Source organism: Lentinula edodes, assembly GCF_021015755.1.
Source record: "Lentinula edodes strain Le(Bin) 0899 ss11 chromosome Unknown C8R40scaffold_3, whole genome shotgun sequence".
Lineage (NCBI taxonomy): Eukaryota > Fungi > Basidiomycota > Agaricomycetes > Agaricales > Omphalotaceae > Lentinula > Lentinula edodes.
In genome coordinates this window covers 517579-538758 of record NW_025764309.1, presented here as the reverse complement: position 1 = coordinate 538758, position 21180 = coordinate 517579, and the positions used below count along the sequence as shown (strand labels likewise).

Sequence of the window (21180 nt, the reverse complement as noted above, 5' to 3'; positions counted from 1 at the left end):
ACGTGGCAGTAGGAAGCAGTTAATTTGCCGCCCATGAGCGCCTTTTCAACTTTTTTATCTAATTCTAACTTCCTCATCTACCTCAATCTTCTCATGTCGACCGTAAACGATGTATCCAATGTCATCGGTGAATACATGCTCAAAGGATGGGTTAGTCAATATCATGACAGAAGGCCCACAATTGCCGATTGAACAAATTTTCACAACAGGTTCTAACTGATTCCCCATGCCCCCATTGCAAAAACATCCCTTTGATGAGGTCACCAAAAAATCAAACCCCCATCGTGCATTTTTGCGCGAATTGTGACGGAGATCCTCGTAAAGGTGGGAACTGCTACTTTTCATATCTATTTTGAAATGATTTAATTCCTTCGAAAACGTAGTTGCTCAACCCTCTAGTTCTCCCAGTTTGACCAGTATCTCGTCGCTATCCCACAACAACCCTGTATCCCGATCCTCGACACCAGCAACAGAGGTGTCTGAGGCACCCAGCTCACCCACATTCGCACTACCAGTGGAAACGCCGGAAAGTAGACGTCGTCGTGAACAATCAGATCGAGCTTCCTCGGAAATTGGAAATCGTCTGCTGAAGGGTTGGGCTTTGCTCGGAGAAGAGTGTCTTAACGAAGCTTGTTTTGGGATCCCTCTCGTCAGGCCTCCGAAGTCAGGTGGAGAGAAGGATCCTCGCAGAGTTCGTCTGGAACACCTTCTCCGTTTTTGTTCTTTGGATCTCACCTAACGATAAGGAATGTGTAATTTGCGGCCGAATCTACATCGGCGAAGGCGAGGCCGAGCCGCCGCGTCCACCTGCTCAAAATTCATCTCCTCCAATTCTTCCAGACAACGCAATCGTTCCTGCATCAAATACACCCAACGCAGTGAGACAAAACCCGACCGGTTCTCATCTATATTCATCCGATATTCTTTCTAGGACCCCAGGGTGACAGAAAACTCCAATCAAGCATTGCTTCCGCTTGAAAGACAACAAGTATGTATCCTTTTCTGGAACCATAGTGTTTAAAACTTATGGACATGCAACTGTAGCCCGCCGAACCCAGTTCTCTTTCCCCTTCATCTGTTAGTCTTTTGTCGCTTGTCCATCATAACTTTGGCCTGAATATCTTTCTTAAGCCTAATGGCGGGTCAACCATGTCAGCATTGCGTGTAACCTCGCATGCCCTGGAACAGACCTTAATATCCTTGTCCGGGCGATTAACATCGTCGGTTGCACAATCTATACTTATTGATCCTCAAACCATCTCCTCCATCGTTGATACGATCAGCAAAACCACACAGGCGTTGGCGGAGGTCAAGAAAATTCAGCGGAGTGAAAGAGTCGGAAGTTAGTATTTTCAGTAACACAGATATGTATGTATTCTATGAAAGAAATCAACGACGCCCTCTTTTTCCTCTGCCACTCCCTCTGCCGCGACTCGCCATTCCTCCCTGTTGTCCTTGGACCGAATTAATTTCTTCACGGCTGAGCTTTAGTGTACCGCCTTTGAAGCTCCCGATACCCATCTGTAGTCCTCGCACTCTCTTCTTGGGTTTTGCCGTCTCGGAATCTGGGTCCAACAACCTTTTGAGTGTCGGGTGATAGTTTCCCAAATTCTTCGTCTAGGGTCAATGAGAAGTGCCTTTTCTATTCAAGAAGTGGAAAGATCATGGAAAAAGACGTACCTCTTGAAGTTGAGCGGCCCTTCGTTCTTTTTGCTTTTGCATCAACCCCTCTCTTACGCGTTTAGATGCTTTATTATGCTCTGCAAGACGCACTGATCGCTCTCCACGCCCGAGTTTAGCATCTCCGGTCAATTCTATGACTCGACCCGATAACGCTTTTCGTCTTTGCGCTGGTGTGAGCTCCAGCTCGGAATTCAAAGAACCTGATAAAAGTTTGGTGTGAACTAGTTTATGGAGCAACGCATCGTTCTGGATATTTGACCTATATTCATTGAACTAGGGTATCAGGAACGGTGCATTCTCTTCAATCAGAGCTGATAATGCTTTACCGTTCCTTTATATCCTCATCAGTAGTTTCCAAAGAGTACTTCTTGAGTTCAGGAGCGGCTCCCTCACGAAGCTTGGATATTTTAGACGACTAACCGCTGTTTCAGTTATCGTTCAGTACGAGGTAACGTAGATGATGTACCATGAAAGCCTTTGTCTGATATTTTGTAGTAGCGTCTCGTTCCTGTTGGGATATCGACGGTTTATCTGAGAAAACAATTACATTGGCCGTAGACGTAGACGTAGACGTCGCAGTGAATTCATCGTCGTTTTCTTCGAAGCCTTAAATGATATTGCTGTTCTTTTCATTAATTGACGAGCATGCGAGGTAACAGAACATACCTTCCTCCGCGTCAGACTCAGATCTTATACCTTCCCATTCCTCTTCCTCTGCCTCTTCTTCTTCAATGTCATCTCGAGGTTGCACAAAAGTGGCATTCCTTCCGCTATGGATTTCTTGTTTGACGCTGCCTTGGAAGGAAGAGAGAAATTGTTGACCGTGTGCTTGCAAGATACTCAAGAGTTCATCGTGGTTGGCCATTGGAAAGTAGATATTTTTGCCGGCCGTGAAAATGCTAGCGCTCACATGCAAAATTGCACATCCTACTCCCTTGCGCCACGTCCCACAATGCCTCGGATTCGCCAACGCAGACCAAACACTGACCCACCGAAATCCGATGCCAAACCCCTCATAGACATCCCAGAAGAAGAACAATGGAGACTCATCAATGAATCTGGTGTTTTACACAAAATAAATTCCAACCAGCGGCCGTCAGAGTCAACAGATTCTGAATATTCCTTGATGGACGAGATTCTGGACACAAACATGATAATCATACCTTTTTGCTCTATACTACTGCTCATGGATATGTACGCCTTTTCATGTATTCGTCCATAGATGGGCTCACTCGAACACTGTCAGGAAAGTTTAATCCATAATCAATATGGTCGGCATGCGAGCTTCAAAGAGCTATTCGATAGTATGAGCTCAAGGGGACCCAGTAAGCATCTGGCATCTTCGCTCCGTGACTTGTTTAACCATATTTTTACTCTGCAGTTTTAGCACTGTTCATCTTCTACAGTGTGTATCAGTCTCAGTGCCCTCGATAATCTTTCCATTTGAAATATATATCGAAGCTGACGGCTATTCATAGTTCACAGGCATAAACGAAGCAGAAGCATCCAGCTTTTCTTGTTCATACTGTCGTGTGCCGCTGGTACGAGATTGATGTATCTTATAGCTTTAGGGTCCTGGTTGGTCAATATGCGTCAGGCAAGCGAATTTAGCTGTATATAATACTGTCGCTAATAACCTTGTTAGTGTCCTCCCTTGGCCACGATCTGGATTTATACCGCTCTTGAGCTTGATCTGGTTCCAACTGTCGTCAGTCTCACGGTGACAGCATCCTTTGTCTGGTGGAAAGGTCTTCAGAGATATCTCTTCTCGTAAATATTGATTGCTCACGCTGGCCCTGCCTCGCTCAAATTACTAAATCTGTGCTTCATGAAAGAACGCACACGCTCCGAATCCACATAAGAGCCGCGCTGTGGATATCTGGCTCTCTCGTCGTTCAAATTGGAATCTTCCGTCTCTTAACCCTGCTTATGATAAAATTCAGATTCGGTTTGACCGATGTGTGCTTCAACAGGTGTTGCGTCCTAAAGTTATGAATGAGGGTAAGGAATCAGGATATCCCCCGTTTTTCTCTTTTTGCCCCCACCCCTCAGTGTACTCACGCTACTCCGTCGCCCCCTCCTGCCTGTGATCATACAGACTTATCTTGTGGAACTGACGTCACAGCGGAATGTGAAGTTCGGCAGGGCATGAACGTCTAAAAGCGTTGTTTTCGAAACGGCGATAAATTGCAGTAAATAATTTTCATTGACTATCCCCAACTTGTATCATTATGAACACAGGCAACAGCTATTGGTACGGTCTCATAAAGAGAAAAACATAGCACTCTGAGATAGTGACTTGTGGGATTGAAATGTATGCTCGGCAATACGCCAAAACAACTGGCTGTGCATACTTTGACCAGCAGGGCACCTTTTCTGAGCAGACTCAAGTTTGAGAAAAACAATAATGTATGCTCGGTGATACGCCAAACAACTGGATGTGTACTTTGACCAGCAGGGCACCTTTTACGAGCAAGGCTCTGAGCAGGCCCAGGTTTGACCAAAACAAAAATAATCGCACTACCTGTTTATCTTCTTAAACGCCGTCGCCTTGGTCCAGTTCTTCTGCAAGGACTTCGACTTTCCGCTATACAGAAAGCTTGGGTATCTGACATAAAAAAACAGGATGATTGAGTGCGTACCCTGTATGTTGTTGTCCTGCCTTCCAGAGCGGTTTTCATAACCCTTAGTTGCCATTTTAGCCGACGACTGAGCGACTGACGTATCACTTTTTCGTTCTTCTCTAATCGTTCGACGAGGGCTTTGTACATACGATCATCTCGGGCGAAATAAGATATCTAGTAAGAAACGGGGTGAGAATTGCGATGATGAAGTATGTACCGAGAATGAGCACTGGGATAGGGTCACCATTGATTGTCTCCAACGCCAACGTCCATGCAGCAAGTAGTAGGAGATCAATGACAGCATTTGCTATACTGAAGGAGATGCAAATGTAAGATTTGTAAAGATATAACATTCATGGCCTCACTTACTAATCCTCCAAAGACGCTATCAGCTCGGCTTTTCCTAACTCTTTGGTAGCAAACTTTCTGACAGCAGCATCCGCTGTTTTCACAGGTTCGCCCGCGGTACCAGCTCGTAGAGCAATCACTACATTGGATGTTTGAGCATGTATCCACTTGTCACCTTCAGACATGATCAAAGTTTGCATGAATGACGCTGTGAGGTCGCTTTGCGATTTCGCTAATCCAACGTCAATTGCGAGTTTGAGATTCGCGCGTAAAGCTTTCAAAATGGTCTTCGTCCGAGGTTTCTGTAACTCTGAGTCGTCCAAATGATTGATGTAACGGGAGAAAGAGCCTAACAGGATGATCGCAACATCTCTATGCGACTTTCCTATCCGCATAGCATGTAGTAATGGCGTAACGTCTCCCCATTTACGAAGAAGTAGCTGGCGAATATGGGAATGTGGTCCACGAACTCATTCAACTGGTATTCTCACATGAAATGCACGATCTCTGATTTCCATGAGGTAAATCAAATCTTTCCTCTCAACAGCACGTAGGACTTCAAAAGGCTTGGGAAGAATGCTGTAAGTGCTAGTGTTGAGATGACAGAGTGAACTACGACATACTTGGGGCTCCTTCCAGGCCGAGTTAATTCTTTGGGTTTCCAAGCTAGATCTGGAGGGAGAGGCTGAAGGAGAAGTAGACTCTGTAGAAGCAGAGCTAGGGTTTCGTGTATGTCTCCCGTCTTCGGAGTCAAGATCGTCAGCCTCTGACGGAGGGGAGGGACTTCGCCGGAGTTGTCTTAGAATCGCCCTTGGAGCAGCCATTTCGGCTTCACGCTGTATAAAAGCTGAAAGATTTAGTGAATAGAGACCGAATACATCAATAAAAGAGACCTACAACTGTTAGGAAGCCGATCTGGTAAACAGAGGGACGAAGGAAGACGTTGACGCTTGGGTGAGGTGCGAGAAGTTGTATTGTCATTTAATTGGCTCCCAATTGATTCAATTATCGATTCATGATTGAAGGGGTCAAGAGAGAGCATATTCCACAGTGTGGTAGTAAAGATGTAAGCAAGTCATTGCAGAAAGTTCAATCAAGCGCTTTGCAATGTTGACCTGCTCGGTGTCGGCGGCACGGCGATTAGATTAATATGCCGATGTCGGTAAAAGGGCGCCTACTCAACCTCGGCTGGAGGGCCGACATTAATCAATTATTTTTCTTTTCATTCTTATACACTGCTTATACACAATGCTTGAGGTCTGGAAAAAGAAATGGAGAGCAAGTCATGATCCAAAGGGCGATGGTCGAAGAGCCTCTATTGGTGGACCTGACCTCACTGCATCCGGATTGGAAAGCAATGAAGCAGTTCTACCCAATGGTGATTCTTCGTCGGCCGGGGAAACGTCGTCTGGTCCTTCAAAGCGCCACCATGAGACTTCTCCATCTGACTCGCGCAAACGCAAACAGTTATCATCCGAACTCTCGGGCTTTGTTGAATCTGCCGATGGCCATGAAGTTTTGGGGTTTGCATTGAGGGAAAACAGTCGGTTTTCCCTCTGTTCAATTCATCAGATACTCACGTTCTTTATCTAGCCATCTTCACAGCCCCGAATAGTGATGGTATGGGTGCTAAGGAATTACGCTTCACTAGATTAACAAAGTTCTTGACCCAGCTGCGGTCGGGTTTCTTGCAAAATACATACTTAGAATCTGGGAAGATCGACAAGACACTAAGGATATCGAATATCCTGTGGTCGTAGTAGAGTACGAGTCATACCATGATCTCTACTACTTTACTCAAAAGACTTCCTACAGCGCCCCTTCTGATATTGAACGCACTTTACATACCACCATTCCCCAGGTCGACGTGGTAACTTATGAATCAGTCGGATCCAACTTCAAACAGAGCAAGAGGAAAGTCGTGATTATGAATTCGTTTGTATGTACTTACTCTTCAGCGTTTGTTCTAGTCATCTACTGACTGTTAATAGTCACTCCTTGGCGACCTTACCCATGGTTCGATCGAATTGAAACGCATCGGATCTTTGGTACTAGGAAATATTCCTTCATGTAATGAGGTTTCAAGCATCGCCCACCCAATCGTTCGTATCATCAAGAACTTCTATGCCGTTTTAGACCCTTTGTCAAGGCCCCTCATTCTTGCCGGTATTTTTGAAACTCCCAGTTCCTGCTCAAACGTAACGTTCGATTCGCTCGTCCTGGAAGCTACATTGCTTTGTAAGATCTATGGTCTGACTGCCGAAACACGTACAAAGTGTCTGGCCCAGTCGTACTTGGTTCAAGAAACCATCGTTCCTTACGATACGCCTCATTCATCACCAATAACCCCATTAGTCCGACAGCTTCGCTCGCTCAGTTCAACCGATCCATGCGTGCGACGTCTTTTAAAGGATTACCAGCACACGCTGCCTCAACTTGGGTCATGCGCTGCTGATCTGGTATGGAGACGCGGGAGCGAACAAATACATTTGCTTTCTTCGGAGGTTCATCAACTCCTTCAAGGCTGTAAAATTACATCCCCAAACATCGACATAACCTCCCCGGGTTTCAATCTCACTCCTAAGGTATTGAAGTTGGTTCAGATACTCAAATGTTGTCAGGATCTTGGTGATGGCTTTCGGGGCGTCGTATTCGGTGAATCTTATCATCCATTCTGGTGTCATTTGTGCTCAAATGGTGCCGTAGTTCACCGGCGTATAGTTGCATACATACTAGAAGAATTATTGTTAATGCTTGAGTCTGAGCTTGGATTTCTGCGGGTATGCGTTCTGGTTGGTGCTAGGAGTCTCGACACGTCGTCTTATGTTTGTTATTTTATCTTTTTCGTTCACAAACTAACCATAAAACTCCATCAGGACGACGTACTCACTCATTTGAAAGACGGATTTTATAATCTACTCATAGCAACTAAATCTATCGAGGACCTCGACATACCGAAGGTTTCGGTCATCATCCAGTAAGGGGTTCAAAACCGATATACTTCGGTACTGATTCACATCATTACAGATTTGACCTTTTCGATAGTCAGTTATCGCATGCACATGTTCTTTCGCATTCTGGAAGCGAATGTCATCTCATAACCATGGTCGAGCGTGGCAACCCAGTGCACTCCGCCATTATTTCACATCTGTCGAACTCCAATACTCGAGTCCGTGCATGGATGAATGTTCTCTGTCGGACTCCTCAAAGCTCCATCGCTCGTGAAATTCCTTACACAAATGGAGACCCCTATCTTTCTGACAGCGAACAAGAATCTGAACACTCTTTCATCAAGGACCCGACGACTGGCAGTAGATTGTATCCTCAGGATGCCATGAATGCCATGCATATTCTTGCCGTTGACGACGGCAAATCGGGTGATGAGGAGTCTTTGTACAACCCTATGTTTGACTTCGATATTCAAGATGATGGCCGTTTTGTTTGTCGCGTAAAGGCAGCTGGTCAATTTCAGGACGTACAGCAGTCGTGGTCGACTCCCAGTTCCACTAAAGCGGGAGCCCGTCGTTTGGCGTCTTACGACGCCTGTGCCCATCTTTACGAGCGCGGTCTTCTTGACTCTCGCGTGTTCCCGAAAAACTGGACGATTCCGCCTGACAGTGACATACTCCCTGCCTTTGACCCCATAGTCGTGGGAACTCGGGTTTACGGTAAAAAGTTACCAACTTTTTGGTCAAACAGTGCATTATTTTCCCTCGGTTCTTTGAATCGTCTCTATCCAGTGATAATCTCAATTGAATCCGGTGCAAACACAATACCCCCCCACGCCCCTCTTCTATTATTGACACGGCAGCCCTTGCCCGATGTGCCGATGTTCAATGTGTTCTTTGCAGGTTTACCGACTCGAATCAGTTTGACTCGTGCTGAGCCTTTCATGGTGAACGAACATCAGCTGCAGGATATACATTCATACAATAATCAATTATGGCGGGGCGTTCTGAACAAACCCTACTCGGCCGCCCTTAACGAAACCCTTGCTCTTTATGCCCCCCTTCATTCCAGTTGGCGCTCGGGCATTCTCGATGTCTCCAGCCATATATCCTGGGACTTAATATCTGCCACCGTCGAAAATTGGATCGTGCCGCTGAATTACGACAGTCTGGAGGCTCTAATGATCGACACAGAAGATGCGCTCATTCAGGACAGATGGACTCAGTACACTAGAAGATATGATGCAGTCAAGATTAGATTAGATCTCAATCCTTTAAGCAAACCTCGGGATCCGGAGGTGAATGCCTTCTAAATCTTCGGGTTGAACTTCTCTCATTGATCAAGCGCTATAGCTCCAGGAATATGACAATCTTGTCGAATTTTGCAAGGCGCACCGAAGAGGTTTTGAGGGCCTAAAAGACTACACACAACCTTTACTAGAAGTATCACTTTTCCCTTCTTTCATAGATCGACTCAACCCTGCTGCAGCCCCTTTTACACCATCGACTTCGCAGCATAAGTGTTCGTATTCCCGTTTTTGTTTCTGCTGGTTTATTCAACCTTATTTCTGAGATAGACTTGATCCCAGAGTTATGTGCTAAGGTTACCATTCCTGCAAGGTAAATTAACCAGTATTCAACTGATCTATATCCCTCACGAAGACTTTCAGTACGTTCCGTACAGCGCTGTTACTCCCATGTATAATGCGGAGACTCGATGATTTTCTACTCGTGAAGGAGTTAAATGCTGGCCTTCTTAGTCATTGTGTATCAGAGGGGTTATTGCACGCTGCTATCTCAGCGCCATCAGCTGGTATCGAATATGACTATGAACGCTTGGAGTTGCTTGGTAAATTCATCTTCATTGAGAAATTCGCCCGGCTGATGGTGTATCAACAGGAGATGCGTTCTTGAAGCTTCTTTCGTCTATCTACATTTTTGTGATGTATCCGGAGGCTGATGAGGCTTCCATGCATAACTACAGGCAAGCGATCATTGCTAACAAGTCCCTGTTGAGGAACGCCGTTGCAGTTGGTCTACCTGCGTTCATTCAGTCGAGGCCTTTCAGTTTCAAGGGATGGCACCCCCCTGAAATTTCTTCGAGGAACACGAATGAAGATTTTACGAATATGAAAGCAAACATTGGTTCGGATGATGATAATTTAAGTAGCGCCAGCGAGATAAAGAGTGGAACGGGCTCGACCGTCGCAGGTAGAGAACAAAGCCCCAGAAAGACGAGAACCCGTTCACAACCAGTGCAACGCCTTGGTGACAAGGTACATGATATTTACACTTTCACGCGCCTACTTAATGTGATCCAAGGCACTTGCGGACGTAGTTGAAGCGATCATGGGTGCAGCACTTCTATCTGGTGGCACAGATGTGGCGCTCAAAGCTGCTAAAGCTCTGAATCTTCCCCTGCCTGGCATCGAGAAATGGTCTGATTTTGGTCAGAGAGTAGAAAAGGTCTTCGAACACGTTTCGGTAGAGATCTCTTCGAGCACAATCAAGGCAGTCGAAGCAGTGATAGGTTGCCGGTTCAAACGACCACAATTCTTGGTTCAGGCGTTAGTTCGTGCATTTTTGTACAGGAGTTGCAACGGTTGTTGATTTTGGAAGGCCAGACTCATATCTCGAAAACCGGTGTCCATTCAACAACATACGAGCGTCTCGAGTTCATCGGGGATGCAATATTGGATTTTAGTTCGTGGTTATCGCTATACTATTGGAGAAACGAATTACTAGCCATTCATTTCTAGTGGTGGTCCGCCACGTCTTTCATCGCCATCATAAAATGAGTCCTGGACTATTAAGCCTATTAAAAGTGAGCGTTGACAATCTGGGTCAAATAGCAATCTAGATAGTGACCGTTTTACAGGGCGCGATGGTTTCGAACGCTGCTCTGGCGGCTGTGTGTGTTACTTCTGGTTTGCATCAGCATCTCTTGTTTGAATCTGACAAGCTCGCCCACGATATTCGCGAGTATGAGTATCTACTGAGACGAGCTCAAACCGAAGAATACACTTCAGCCGAAAGAGAAGGCCGTCCTGCTGGTCAATTCTGGCACAATATTGAATCTCCAAAGGTATGAAAACCCCACGTAGGTTGATTGATTCGCGGCTCATTACCTTCAAAGGTGTTGTCGGACCTTCTGGAATCTATTCTTGGTGCACTTTATGTCTCTGATAAATATTCACCGGTTGGATCGGATGCGTTTTTTGAAAAGGTCTTCAAACCATTCTACGACCGCCACATCACACTGCAGACGTTGTCGCATCATCCAACAAAAATCTTATTCGAGCTATTACAGAGGAAAGGCTGTGAAAAGTTTTCACTTGTCAAGGAATCCAATGAATATCTTGGTAAGTGAATGGAACAGTGTTGAAGCATAGCGGACAAGCTCACGAACGTGTTGAATAGTGCTTGTACATGATGTTATCCTTGCTTCTACGCAAGATGAGGTTGGTATATCAGGTGCCAAAGTTGCGTCATCCATTGGCCTGTATGCGTTGGAGGGCGACCCAGGGTTTTTAGCTCGGACGTGTGATTGCTGGAGGAAGGCGAAGTAGACAATTGGAAGGGATTAAAATGTTCGGATTGATTTGTTTGAGAGCGTGACAAGTAATATCACATTGTTCAGTTGAAGTGATCTACAACTATCCGACAACCATATATACAAAAAACCCATCGCATTCAAGCACCCCCTTTTTTGCTGCAAGCAACAGGAATCAATAAAGAAGAACCGGTAGTTGAGTGTGAGACTCACAGTTGATAAGCTCCAGCAATGAATGGAATGGCGAACCCAATCCCAAGGTAAGCAGTCAATTTGAGCGCAAAGCTAGCTTTCTTGTCATGAGGCCAGGCGAAAGGGAGATGCTATAATAGAAATGTCAGTCCAGACCAGGCCCAGGTGTAGAAAAAAATACTTACGTGGTATTCACCGTGGGGCGAACGAACAGCGCCACTAGCATGAAGTTGGCGCCTGAAAACAGCTGAGTGTGCGCGAGCGGCAGAGCGAGATGCAAGAGCGAGGGACATTGAAGATATTGTAATCTAAGGTCTAAAAGTCTAGGAGGACGTCGTCTATAGAGTTTAACTGAAGAGACTCAATTCCGAGGTCGCCCGTATATAAATGTGGCACGTGACGTTACGTGACTCAACGCGTTCTTGAACTTGAAATTTCTAGTTATTTTCATCGAGTTCCTCAGGCTATTGAAACAGTACTCGAGTACTGCAGTAGCTCTCAAAGAGACGGGCAGTCACTTGAAAAGACAGAGTCCGCATTGCATCTGTGTTTGAATGCCCTTTGAATGGCTTACTTACTTATCTGCTCCTCTTATCTGATGCTTCTTGTGAGAAGGATAAGCATATGCCAGCATATGACGCTGTTTAAAAGGTCAAACCAGCGATTTCCCTTCTTTCCCAAACGGTGGAACGATTCGATACTATGGCTAACACCGTAAAAATACCTGTACCCGCCTTGAACAAAGAGATCAGCGTTTCCACTGGCCTCTTTATTAACAACGAATTTGTCCCTTCTGTGGACTCTTCAGAAGTCATACAGTATGTTTGCTTTATCCTTTAGTCCTTCTTCAATAATATAGCTCATGATACCGAACTTCTCAAGATGTTTCAACCCTGCTACAGAAGAAATCATTGCGAGCGTTGTGGCAGGTGTGTTCAAAAGTCTTTCTCGACCAGTTGGATTCATCAAAACATAATCATAATAGGTTCTTCGAAGGATATCGACGTTGCCGTAGCTGCTGCCCGCAAGGCATTCAAAACGTCCTGGGGAAAGAATGTCACTGGCTGGGAGCGGTCTCGCTTGATCAACAAACTGGCTGATTTGATAGAAAGGGATGCGCAAGAATTAGCTGAACTGGAAACTCTGAACAATGGAAAACCGGTCGCCATAGCTAGGTTAGTACTTGTTTGTGGGGTTTGTGAAACGCAACTCACATCATTGATAGAGACTTCGATATCGGAGATAGCATCCAGTGTTTGAGGTACTATGCTGGGTGGGCCGACAAAGTCACTGGTCAGGTAACGGCTTGCTCGCTCAAGCTCGGTTTACTTAGCCTCAATCATTCATAGACTATCGAAGTGGACAACAAATCCAAGATGGCTTTCACTCGTCATGAACCAATTGGGGTTTGTGGGCAGATGTGCTGAGTATGCTCCTCATATTATCACTAGTTCTCATGGAATTTGCATTTACTAGTATCCCTTGGAATTATCCGATCAATATGTGGTACGGTCAAACTTGCTTTGTGCTTCAACAAAGGATTGACTCACCTCTTGCATAGGGCTTGGAAAGTAGCCCCCGCATTGGCAGTAGGCTGCACTATTGTGATGAAACCCTCTGAACTTACTCCTCTCACTGCTTTGGTAATTCTACTGATATACACTGTTCCTCACTTCAAGCGACTAACTCAACCACAGAAACTGTCCGAACTAGTAGTCGAAGCCGGGTACTGATCAAATTTTGTGGTTTTGGTCTGTCGAATCAATAATACTGACGTACCCTCAGGTTCCCCCCGGGAGTTATCAACACCGTACCTTCTCTGGGTTCGGTCGGAGGTGCAGCGCTCTCTGCCCACCCGGACGTCGATAAGATTGCATTCACTGGATCTACCTTAACCGGTAGGAAAATTATGGAAGCTGCAGCGAAGTCCAATCTCAAAAAGGTGTGTCCTGAGCTGCTGATACCGTTCTTGCGTATCACCACCAATACCGCATCAGGTCTCTCTGGAACTTGGCGGAAAGTCTCCACAATTGATCTTTGAGTCTGCTGATCTCCAACAAGGTCAGTTATCTGCACACGCATGGAAGTTTAAGTTTAATTCAATTCACCTGCGCAAACACATAGCTGCTGCCTGGTCCGCGTTGGGTATTTGCTACAATACTGGCCAAGATTGTACTGCGGGATCTCGAATCTACGTCCAGGACACCGTTTACGATAAGTTCATCGACGTTTTGGTATCAACAGTCAAGGAGACCGTCATTGGTAACGGCTTTGACCAAAAGACTGGAGGAGGTCCCTTGGTTAGGAAATTTTGTGGCGGAGGGGATGCTCAAACTGATGTGATACTGTAGGTCTCGAAGGCTCAATTTGATCGAGTATGGGGTTATATCGACGCTGGAAAAGCTGAAGGAGCGAAGGTTGTTCTAGGAGGAGAGAGGAGAAACACCAAGGGTTTCTTTGTGGACCCTACAAGTATGCAGTCACCAGTGATATCTTGAACTTCAACCGCTAATCATCGTTGCCTCTGTCATCCATTATCAGTCTTTACAGATGTCAGTTCAGACATGAAAATTGTTCGTACTCCTTGATCTTGTTCTTTCATGGCACTCAACGATATATTTGATCTTTATAGGTCAAGGAGGAAGTACGTCGCAGCTAACCTTATAAGGCATCTGATGCTTTATTGTCCTAAAAGATCTTTGGACCTGTTTTGAGTATTGGCCGGTTCAAAACGGAAGAAGAGGCTGTAGCCCTAGGTAGGAATCACTCATCTTCGTATAATCTATCCTAATCCAAATGCAGCTAACAACACCACTTATGGTCTGGGTGCTGGCCTGCATTCCAGTAAGGAAGCATTTCTCCTTCTCATGTCACTTGATGCACCTCTTAACTTTCCCCTGAATCAAGCTGATGCCAGTCAATGTATGAGAGTATCTGGCCTCCTAGAAGCTGGAACGGTACGTGATCTGAGCGACGTAACTGCCTCGGGGTCTATCAGGATTTCAAGCATTCTGTTTATAGGTTTGGGTCAATTCATATAACCTGCTAAGTAACAATGTGCCTTTTGGGGGGAAGAAACAATCAGGTATAGGTACGAGTCAACCGGATATTGGACAGATATTTGGTTTCAGAGGCGTTAATTACAATGTCACTCAGGTCGCGAACTCGGAAGTTACGCTCTGGAGGAGTATACGTCGGTCAAAGGCACGTTTCCGATTATTGATTATACCATACGGTACCTCGAGCTCATCAATATTGTTGGATAGCCGTGCACTGGAATATCGGGGAGAAACTCCAATGGCCTCTTTGAGTCAGAAAGTTCGCTCGTTAGCCACATATTCCAGATTTGAATGCAGTTTATGTCAGTAGGTATATCCACTCCACCTCTTTACTGCATGTATATCTTCTTTTGCAACGTACAATTAGGTATTAAGTACACAGTGTTTCGTATTCATGACATATCACAAAGAATTAATCTTCTCCCCTTGAGGAACAGAAAATGCCGTTGGATTCGGGCATGCGTTGTTGGACGTTTTTGCGAACTGGCTGGCCTGTGAGGCGATTAATTGGAATAGTATTACAGTGTCTATAAGTATGCGTACTATGTTGAGGGGTTTGACAGTACTATAAATTATGATATTGATGATGTTCCAGTGAAAAAAATCCGACGCCTCGTCGATCAGCGACGACCACCGCAAGTACAGGGTACTTGCCCGCACCAGCAACTGAAAATTATGAATAAAGATATAACCCTTTGGCTGCCGTGCGGTACTCACCCATGCATTGAGTTATAAGATTGAGGGGAGCCATAAAGTGCAGTATTCTGCGTATTGGGCACATGTGGATAATATTGAAGCCTGGTATCGAATGCATTTGAGCGCATGGGATCATGTGCATGATTCCACTGAGATAGGTTTGAACCGGATGATGCCAGATAATCTGGAGGATAGTATGATTTATCAAATGTGGGTCCAGCCTGGCTAGCCAGCATCCCAGCATTCGGGTTTGAGACAGGCCAAGGACTCTGGTGATCAGACGGAAAACGAAGGGGGTTCAAATGTGCGGAACTGTTGGGGGATCCCATATCAGGGTAAGTCGGATATCTGGCAGTCATTTGATTATGCAGACTAGATTCCATAGAGTATGTAGAGTCCGGTAAGTGTGAATGACTGGCGTAAGTATATCCCTGACTGTTAGGTGGAAGACGGTTGTGTTCCTAAGTAAGCAGTTATATTTTACACTAAATGTCCCAGGTGCAATTGGACTCACAGCGTGCTCTAATGCGGGAGTCGACGGCGGGCTAGGCTCACCGACTGCGACGTATTCGCACGCCAGCCCTTTCCTCTGACATCTTTCGCAAGGATTGTGAGGAGGTTCCTCGTTGGTCACACACTGGAGGAGACGTGATCAACAATATTAGGACTACGATAGGCACAAACAGCGGTGTTGCGCGCGGCTTACCTTGATCTTCCGCTTTCTGCAGTTCCTACAGGCTATTTGGGCTCTCCTTCTTCTCGTCGCGGGGGAACTCGCAGAATTGGATGACATGAAGAGGAAGGTAGGAAAGAGGTGGCTAGAAGTATGTATTTGGCTTTTATATATACAAAACAAAACGAGATTTGGAAAGCTAGAAGAATCCAGAAAAGTGACGCGTTCAAAAATCAAGATCTTACACGTGTAGGACAGCCATAAGGATACTTATCTATCAGCACAAGAGCACACATCGGACAACGGCCAATTTTTCCATGTAATGAAGATGGATACCCTGGGAGTTGTCTTGACTGCAACATGAAACAATTCCTGTGCAAAGAATACATCAACTGGGTCAACAGTCAACTGATGTGGTTTGTACAGAGTTCGAAACCTTCCGCGTCAACACGGTGAGTTCGGCATGAAGTGATGACGTTTATTGATAGTTTCTGAGCGTCCTTAAGCAAGCTCGAGGTGGAACAATAGTAGTTCTATATAGAAGAAATAGTATTACTTACCCTCGTCCCTGGGACAAGGCGCGGCGCAAGCTATCCATGATATTAACAAGCAACAAGGGCCCCAGTTGTAGTTCGGAATCGTCCACCTCGCGAGTTCTTGTGAACGATCAGATCTTTCATTTATGGTATTGACGTTGATGGATCAAAGATGGTGTCAACAAGTCCGTTGAATGCTGAACAGGCGCGTTGACAAATTTGCTAGGACGAGATGGTACTGCGCATAAGATGTCGAATTGACTGTATTACCGCTATCAATGTGAAACAGACCACGAGAGCACAGAGCCAAAGTACTAGAAATACTACTGGTGCGAGAGATCAGAGTAATCAAATTATGAACACACAACTACTCACAGTGTTACAAAGCGAGATAATCGCGTACTTCCTCTTCCGTCAATTTCCTGAAAGTCGGTTTAGGTCTTCCCGTCGCTGAACCGGTGCGACCTGCTTCAATTTCTGCAGGCGTCGGCACTGTGACCACACCCAGTTCAATCGTCTTCTCCGTCATTTGCCCTTCAAATCCTTCTTTCAGGGTTAGAAGCGCCGTGTGTATCGCGTCTTCGAGGCTAATATCGTCGTTGTATCTGCGGAATGTTAGAACATGTGGAATGGGGATGAGATATCTGAACGTACCGCTTTTCCAAGAAAGTCTTAGCGTTAATCATATTCTTTCCTATGGCACTGGCCTTCCATGCCCAGTACGATCCGGAAGGATCCACTTGGTATAGAGTAGGCCCTCGAGTAATATCCCAGCCCGCCACTAATAGGGAAACACCATACGGCCGTACACCACTGATACCGTTTCAGTTGTGGCATAACATCACAATGAAGATCTGAGGCGCACCCAGATTGAGTTGCTTGTTGCATAACGTTCGCGATCTCTTGTGTCAACACGCGGGTTGGGGGATATTCGCCATACATCTTCCAATATGCTTGTGCACTTTTCCGCGCTCTTGTTATCAGGACGCGGAAATCTGGGCCCATACCAGAGTAGACTATGCCGATATTTGGGCAAACGACTGCCACTTTCTCCAACATTGAGTCGTCAACCAAGATTGAGGGTGATTTCTTTTCCGTAGCGATGACTATTCCATTGGAGGCTAGAAGTTATGGAAATATTACTTGATAGTACGATATTCACATGAAGAGATAAACCTTTTATCCCAAGACTCGTCGTTCCTTGAGATACAGCTGCCAAGGCATGTTCGATCTGAACAAGCTTCCCGCTTGGGGAAAAGACAGTAAGAGAATAACTGCAAAACTTCTTAGTTTGATTCTAGATCATGAAACATGGATGTGAACCTGTAAGCACCACCGTCTGCACTAGCCATGTTGTGAAATGAGAAGGAAGTATGAGGTGAATGGTAAGAACAACTCGTCTGACGCGGCTCGACGCGCGTATGGGATGCCGTAAGCCAATGAACATCTAGTGTACTTAGGAGATTTTGGATCACAACTTTTATTCTATCGTAGATACATATCTTGAACTACTTAGTGTATGTACATCCTCCTGATTGAATGTGTTGGAGGAGCTTGAAATTAGATCGCTAGCAGGTGGGTTATATTTCCACAGAGATTGCCTTAATAAAAAGCAACTGCATGCAAAAGGGCATGAGGGTGTTTCGTCTGCTGGACCTCTAATATCCTGTCAAACTCTTCATCAATATCTTCAGCAGCTTCAATCTACGGGTTCAATGTTATTTGCAGCCTTTGATGATACGGTCAAGCTTTACCCACCGCTGTAGCAAGGTCAAGAATGGCTTTACCAGCGAGCAATGCTTCTTCGTGATTATCCTTGATTTCAACGTTGACAATATGAACAGGTCGATTAAAATCCCCTCCTCGAGCCAGGAGGTCTAGAATGGAATGATGTATGTCAATCCAACCAGTAAACCGAACCACCTACCGTCGCACACAATATCAAAACATCGTTCTTCGCAGGTGATAACAATGTCGGCAACCATTTTACTCTCTTGCCAACGTTCTGGGGCAAGCTTGATTCGCCGGTTACGATCTATCATTTGAAGAACCCCGTTGGCTGTATATCTAAGATGGTCAAAGAATTAGAACATCATCCAGTCAGAATAACATGGCAAGACTGACAATCGAGGATCTTTCGTCTGCAACTCTTCGTATATGGAGTTGTAAGGAGTTCCGAAGTTGTAGACATTAGGCTTGTCTATTGACGGTCCAGGTAAGCGCACCGCTGAGCCCGTCCCTGACGAAATAACATGAAATCCGGCCTTACTAGAATATCATAAGACGAGTAAAAAAACCAGTTGTAAAAGAGCCTACGCGAGAACATGGTGTCCCTCCATTGACCTGTTCTTTGTGGTTTGTCAACTTCCAAGCTGTAGGATCTTGATACGATTGACCCACTTGATTGCTAGCACAGACTACACAGAAAAGGGGGCGAGATTTGTATGCCGGGGTATTTGCTTGCTCGGGGTATTGGTTAATGGCTTGATATTGAAGTGTTGACAATGTACTGTGGGCAGTGTTGATGACCGGAGCAGGAGCTTCGGAAGAACTTGGAGGAGTGGGAGTTGATTGGGACTGAAGTCTCGCTAGTCGAGGATCGCGCGCCATTCTACTACTAGGATTCATAATCTGTTTCAGAGAAGGGATAAATATGAGCCTTTGGAAGCAAAAAGAGAGTGGGCGGAGAAACAAGTTCAGCAGTATCTCGAACATTTCCTAGTCAACATAACAACCCAGAATGGATTTTGGCGGGTTGATCATGATTCCACTCTGAATCATCATTCTGATTTCAGGTAAAAGATTGGGATGCTCACCGAAGACGGTTTGCAGCAAAATACTTGTCGCCGGCGGTTGTAAACCTTTGCTGTAATTAATACTCCCACGGCGCTCGCATAACAGCATAAATCAAAACCTAACCTACATAGCCAGACCTAGATGCTGGTGAGTTTCAGTAAGGATATAGATTCACCCTTGAACTAACCACTAGACCACATAATATGTCTGCCCCAACCTCGAAACAAGTCGCTCGACACTGGTACAGATGCTGAAGACGAAATTCGCCGGTTAATTGTCGACCATGAGCGTTCTGTGGCGGATTTACAGACTGAGATCAACAGTCTCATGCAAGGAATTCGAAGCATCCATCTACAGATTGCGAAACACGAGAAAGAAATTTGGTTTCTCAAGGGAAAGATCACCTTGGCTCGCCGCCTCCCCCCGGAAATACTTGCTTCCATATTCGAAGCCTGTATCCTGGATCGGTGGACTCGTGCGCCTCTCGTCGTATCGCAAGTATGTTCTGAATGGCGTCGAGCTGCACAGGCTCCCTCCATTTGGTCCCAGATTTATATCAATGTCGACAGCTTGGATCCATACAAGCGGACTCGTTTATGGCTCATCAAGTCTCAAAGCGTCCCGATAGACATCACTATTGATCTGCGCAACTATACTGGACATGTGTCCGAAACTATGAGCCTATTATCCTCTCATCGCTCGCGTTGGCGGAGCTTCACCCTGATTTCTCTTCATCTATCCCCTGCAAACGACGTTCTTCGCCGATGTACAGGCATCTATCCCATCTTGCGGACCCTATGCGTGTCTATAGCTGAAGAATTTGGAACCATAGGTGGCGTAGTGGAAGAGGACGCAGGACTCAGTTTGGGAACTGCGTTCAATGATTCTCCTTACCTACGGTCTTATATCATTAATCGCAATGTACTAGTCGGGAGTGATATTCCTCCCAACATCACCAATCTATCCATTAACTTAGATGGTGTCATCACTGTCTCCTTATCCATTACCACTGTGTTACATATCATAGCCGGGCTTTCGACACTAGAGGAGTTCTCTATCTCCTTGGCCCGGGCTCAAGACACGTCATTCTTACCCAACCGTGATGCGCAACATCTTACAACTCTACCTACCTTGAAGGCCTTGACACTCATAGGACAGCCCGACCTGTTTGCATTACTGCAAAACATTCATACCCCTGCCCTTCAATGTCTTCGTCTGATGTCCTCCTCTGAACCTATTCCGGTTTCCCACCAATGGTCTGGTCTGATGCTCCTCCAATGGCTAGCTCTTGGTAACACATCGTTGGAATTACTCGAACTCCGCGATGTTGATGTCGCACAAGACGTTTTCATTTCCTGTCTCAAATCTCTCACAAAACTCCGAACTCTCAAACTGCACGATAGTGAAATATCAGATGCTGTCTTTGAATCTTTACACGGTGACCAGGGTTACTGTCCTCATCTTTCCAAGGTCGATTTACGATGGTGTAGTGTAGTGACAGGCCATGCGTTGGTAAGCTTCGTCAGAGATCGTTCGCAAATGAGTGCTAGGCCGATCGAAAGCATCACTGTTATCAATTGCTCGTTCGTGGAGGACCAGGATATTTTGGATTTGGCTCAATTCACTGTGTGTAGACTAGTCATTGATTCTAATGATTATTGTCGTGAGTAGATTTGTCTCGACATACATATGTATCCTTTACTGACTAGAAACCGTGCAGGTACCGCTGGATGTTGCGAAAACAGGAGATATAGAAATAGACTAATGCTCCGGGGGTTCAGTATTGGAATGGAGCAAAAGAAAAAGCGTAGACTAATAATATAAGATGGGTATAGACCGTACTCGTAGAGCACTCATGGAATTATAGACTGCACTGATTATAGTACTTGGAGTCGAATTCGACTGTTAGTCAACAAACTATGGCAAAAAGTGGTAGTAACACACAATCCGCCTCAAACAAGGACGGTTCCTTCTACCTCTAAGACTACGTTCCACGATTATCTGCGTTGCGATCGCGAAGAGGATACAGTCAAAGAGGACAAGACAGAAAAAGTGAATTTGAACAAACTTAA

General features: G+C 45.5%; 11 protein-coding genes across 11 annotated transcripts; 5 read left to right on the top strand and 6 right to left on the bottom strand.

Annotated features, from left to right (window-relative positions):
• Window positions 1–30: 30 nt before the first annotated feature.
• C8R40DRAFT_1234133 (uncharacterized protein) lies at window positions 31–1366 on the top strand (the record flags this gene model as incomplete). Its single annotated transcript, XM_046233354.1, has 7 exons — window positions 31–150; window positions 210–324; window positions 384–691; window positions 747–878; window positions 932–988; window positions 1045–1077; window positions 1132–1366. The coding sequence occupies 7 exons, from the start codon at window positions 34–36 to the stop codon at window positions 1345–1347; spliced, it is 978 nt and encodes a 325-aa protein (XP_046090804.1). The 3' UTR covers window positions 1348–1366.
• Window positions 1367–2593, bottom strand: C8R40DRAFT_1082974 (uncharacterized protein). Its single transcript, XM_046227222.1, has 5 exons — window positions 2350–2593; window positions 2150–2289; window positions 2010–2098; window positions 1681–1942; window positions 1367–1617 (listed from the first exon to the last, which is right to left on the bottom strand). Exons 1-5 carry the CDS (start codon window positions 2546–2548, stop codon window positions 1390–1392), a joined length of 918 nt encoding a protein of 305 aa, XP_046090803.1. The 5' UTR covers window positions 2549–2593; the 3' UTR covers window positions 1367–1389.
• Window positions 2594–3871, top strand: C8R40DRAFT_1082971 (uncharacterized protein; the record flags this gene model as incomplete). Its single annotated transcript, XM_046227221.1, has 6 exons — window positions 2594–2877; window positions 2935–3008; window positions 3065–3088; window positions 3162–3280; window positions 3329–3684; window positions 3782–3871. 5 exons carry the CDS (start codon window positions 2594–2596, stop codon window positions 3455–3457), a joined length of 630 nt encoding a protein of 209 aa, XP_046090802.1. The 3' UTR covers window positions 3458–3684; window positions 3782–3871.
• A 1-nt stretch (window position 3872) lies between these two features.
• On the bottom strand, window positions 3873–5736 carry C8R40DRAFT_1140351 (uncharacterized protein). Its single transcript, XM_046229472.1, has 7 exons — window positions 5553–5736; window positions 5279–5502; window positions 5147–5221; window positions 4677–5095; window positions 4538–4619; window positions 4326–4481; window positions 3873–4270 (listed from the first exon to the last, which is right to left on the bottom strand). The coding sequence occupies exons 1-7, from the start codon at window positions 5695–5697 to the stop codon at window positions 4220–4222; spliced, it is 1152 nt and encodes a 383-aa protein (XP_046090801.1). The 5' UTR covers window positions 5698–5736; the 3' UTR covers window positions 3873–4219.
• Window positions 5737–6175: 439 nt separating this feature from the next.
• C8R40DRAFT_1082944 (uncharacterized protein) lies at window positions 6176–11228 on the top strand. Its single transcript, XM_046227220.1, has 17 exons — window positions 6176–6275; window positions 6329–6419; window positions 6471–6594; window positions 6647–7310; window positions 7362–7480; window positions 7532–7632; window positions 7683–8901; window positions 8957–9125; window positions 9181–9223; window positions 9274–9452; window positions 9503–9879; window positions 9926–10174; window positions 10228–10306; window positions 10363–10427; window positions 10482–10688; window positions 10740–10965; window positions 11024–11228. Exons 3-17 carry the CDS (start codon window positions 6583–6585, stop codon window positions 11170–11172), a joined length of 3858 nt encoding a protein of 1285 aa, XP_046090800.1. The 5' UTR covers window positions 6176–6275; window positions 6329–6419; window positions 6471–6582; the 3' UTR covers window positions 11173–11228.
• On the bottom strand, window positions 11229–11692 carry C8R40DRAFT_1234128 (uncharacterized protein). Its single transcript, XM_046233353.1, has 3 exons — window positions 11534–11692; window positions 11370–11479; window positions 11229–11315 (listed from the first exon to the last, which is right to left on the bottom strand). Exons 1-3 carry the CDS (start codon window positions 11639–11641, stop codon window positions 11297–11299), a joined length of 237 nt encoding a protein of 78 aa, XP_046090799.1. The 5' UTR covers window positions 11642–11692; the 3' UTR covers window positions 11229–11296.
• A 274-nt stretch (window positions 11693–11966) lies between these two features.
• C8R40DRAFT_1082933 (NAD-aldehyde dehydrogenase) lies at window positions 11967–14391 on the top strand (the record flags this gene model as incomplete). The annotated part of the gene is made up of 17 exons (XM_046227219.1): window positions 11967–12166; window positions 12231–12277; window positions 12334–12523; window positions 12574–12646; window positions 12698–12768; window positions 12825–12854; window positions 12910–12991; window positions 13046–13074; window positions 13134–13290; window positions 13346–13409; window positions 13473–13648; window positions 13700–13820; window positions 13890–13921; window positions 13981–13992; window positions 14044–14104; window positions 14151–14192; window positions 14256–14391. Exons 1-17 carry the CDS (start codon window positions 12051–12053, stop codon window positions 14387–14389), a joined length of 1437 nt encoding a protein of 478 aa, XP_046090798.1. The 5' UTR covers window positions 11967–12050.
• A 485-nt stretch (window positions 14392–14876) lies between these two features.
• C8R40DRAFT_1082931 (uncharacterized protein) lies at window positions 14877–16002 on the bottom strand. The gene is made up of 4 exons (XM_046227218.1): window positions 15810–16002; window positions 15618–15740; window positions 15125–15564; window positions 14877–15073 (listed from the first exon to the last, which is right to left on the bottom strand). The coding sequence occupies exons 1-4, from the start codon at window positions 15894–15896 to the stop codon at window positions 15028–15030; spliced, it is 696 nt and encodes a 231-aa protein (XP_046090797.1). The 5' UTR covers window positions 15897–16002; the 3' UTR covers window positions 14877–15027.
• Window positions 16003–16691: 689 nt separating this feature from the next.
• On the bottom strand, window positions 16692–17664 carry C8R40DRAFT_1035311 (proteasome-domain-containing protein; the record flags this gene model as incomplete). Its single annotated transcript, XM_046223489.1, has 5 exons — window positions 16692–16917; window positions 16967–17125; window positions 17178–17433; window positions 17489–17586; window positions 17636–17664. The coding sequence occupies 5 exons, from the start codon at window positions 17662–17664 to the stop codon at window positions 16692–16694; spliced, it is 768 nt and encodes a 255-aa protein (XP_046090796.1).
• Window positions 17665–17751: 87 nt separating this feature from the next.
• On the bottom strand, window positions 17752–19176 carry C8R40DRAFT_1082904 (Ssu72-like protein-domain-containing protein). Its single transcript, XM_046227217.1, has 7 exons — window positions 19129–19176; window positions 18713–18943; window positions 18629–18660; window positions 18437–18580; window positions 18240–18379; window positions 18071–18189; window positions 17752–18016 (listed from the first exon to the last, which is right to left on the bottom strand). The coding sequence occupies exons 2-7, from the start codon at window positions 18938–18940 to the stop codon at window positions 17915–17917; spliced, it is 765 nt and encodes a 254-aa protein (XP_046090795.1). The 5' UTR covers window positions 18941–18943; window positions 19129–19176; the 3' UTR covers window positions 17752–17914.
• An 8-nt stretch (window positions 19177–19184) lies between these two features.
• On the top strand, window positions 19185–21164 carry C8R40DRAFT_1140337 (uncharacterized protein). The gene is made up of 3 exons (XM_046229471.1): window positions 19185–19255; window positions 19337–20771; window positions 20829–21164. The coding sequence occupies exons 1-3, from the start codon at window positions 19250–19252 to the stop codon at window positions 20930–20932; spliced, it is 1545 nt and encodes a 514-aa protein (XP_046090794.1). The 5' UTR covers window positions 19185–19249; the 3' UTR covers window positions 20933–21164.
• The last annotated feature ends 16 nt before the right edge of the window (window positions 21165–21180 follow it).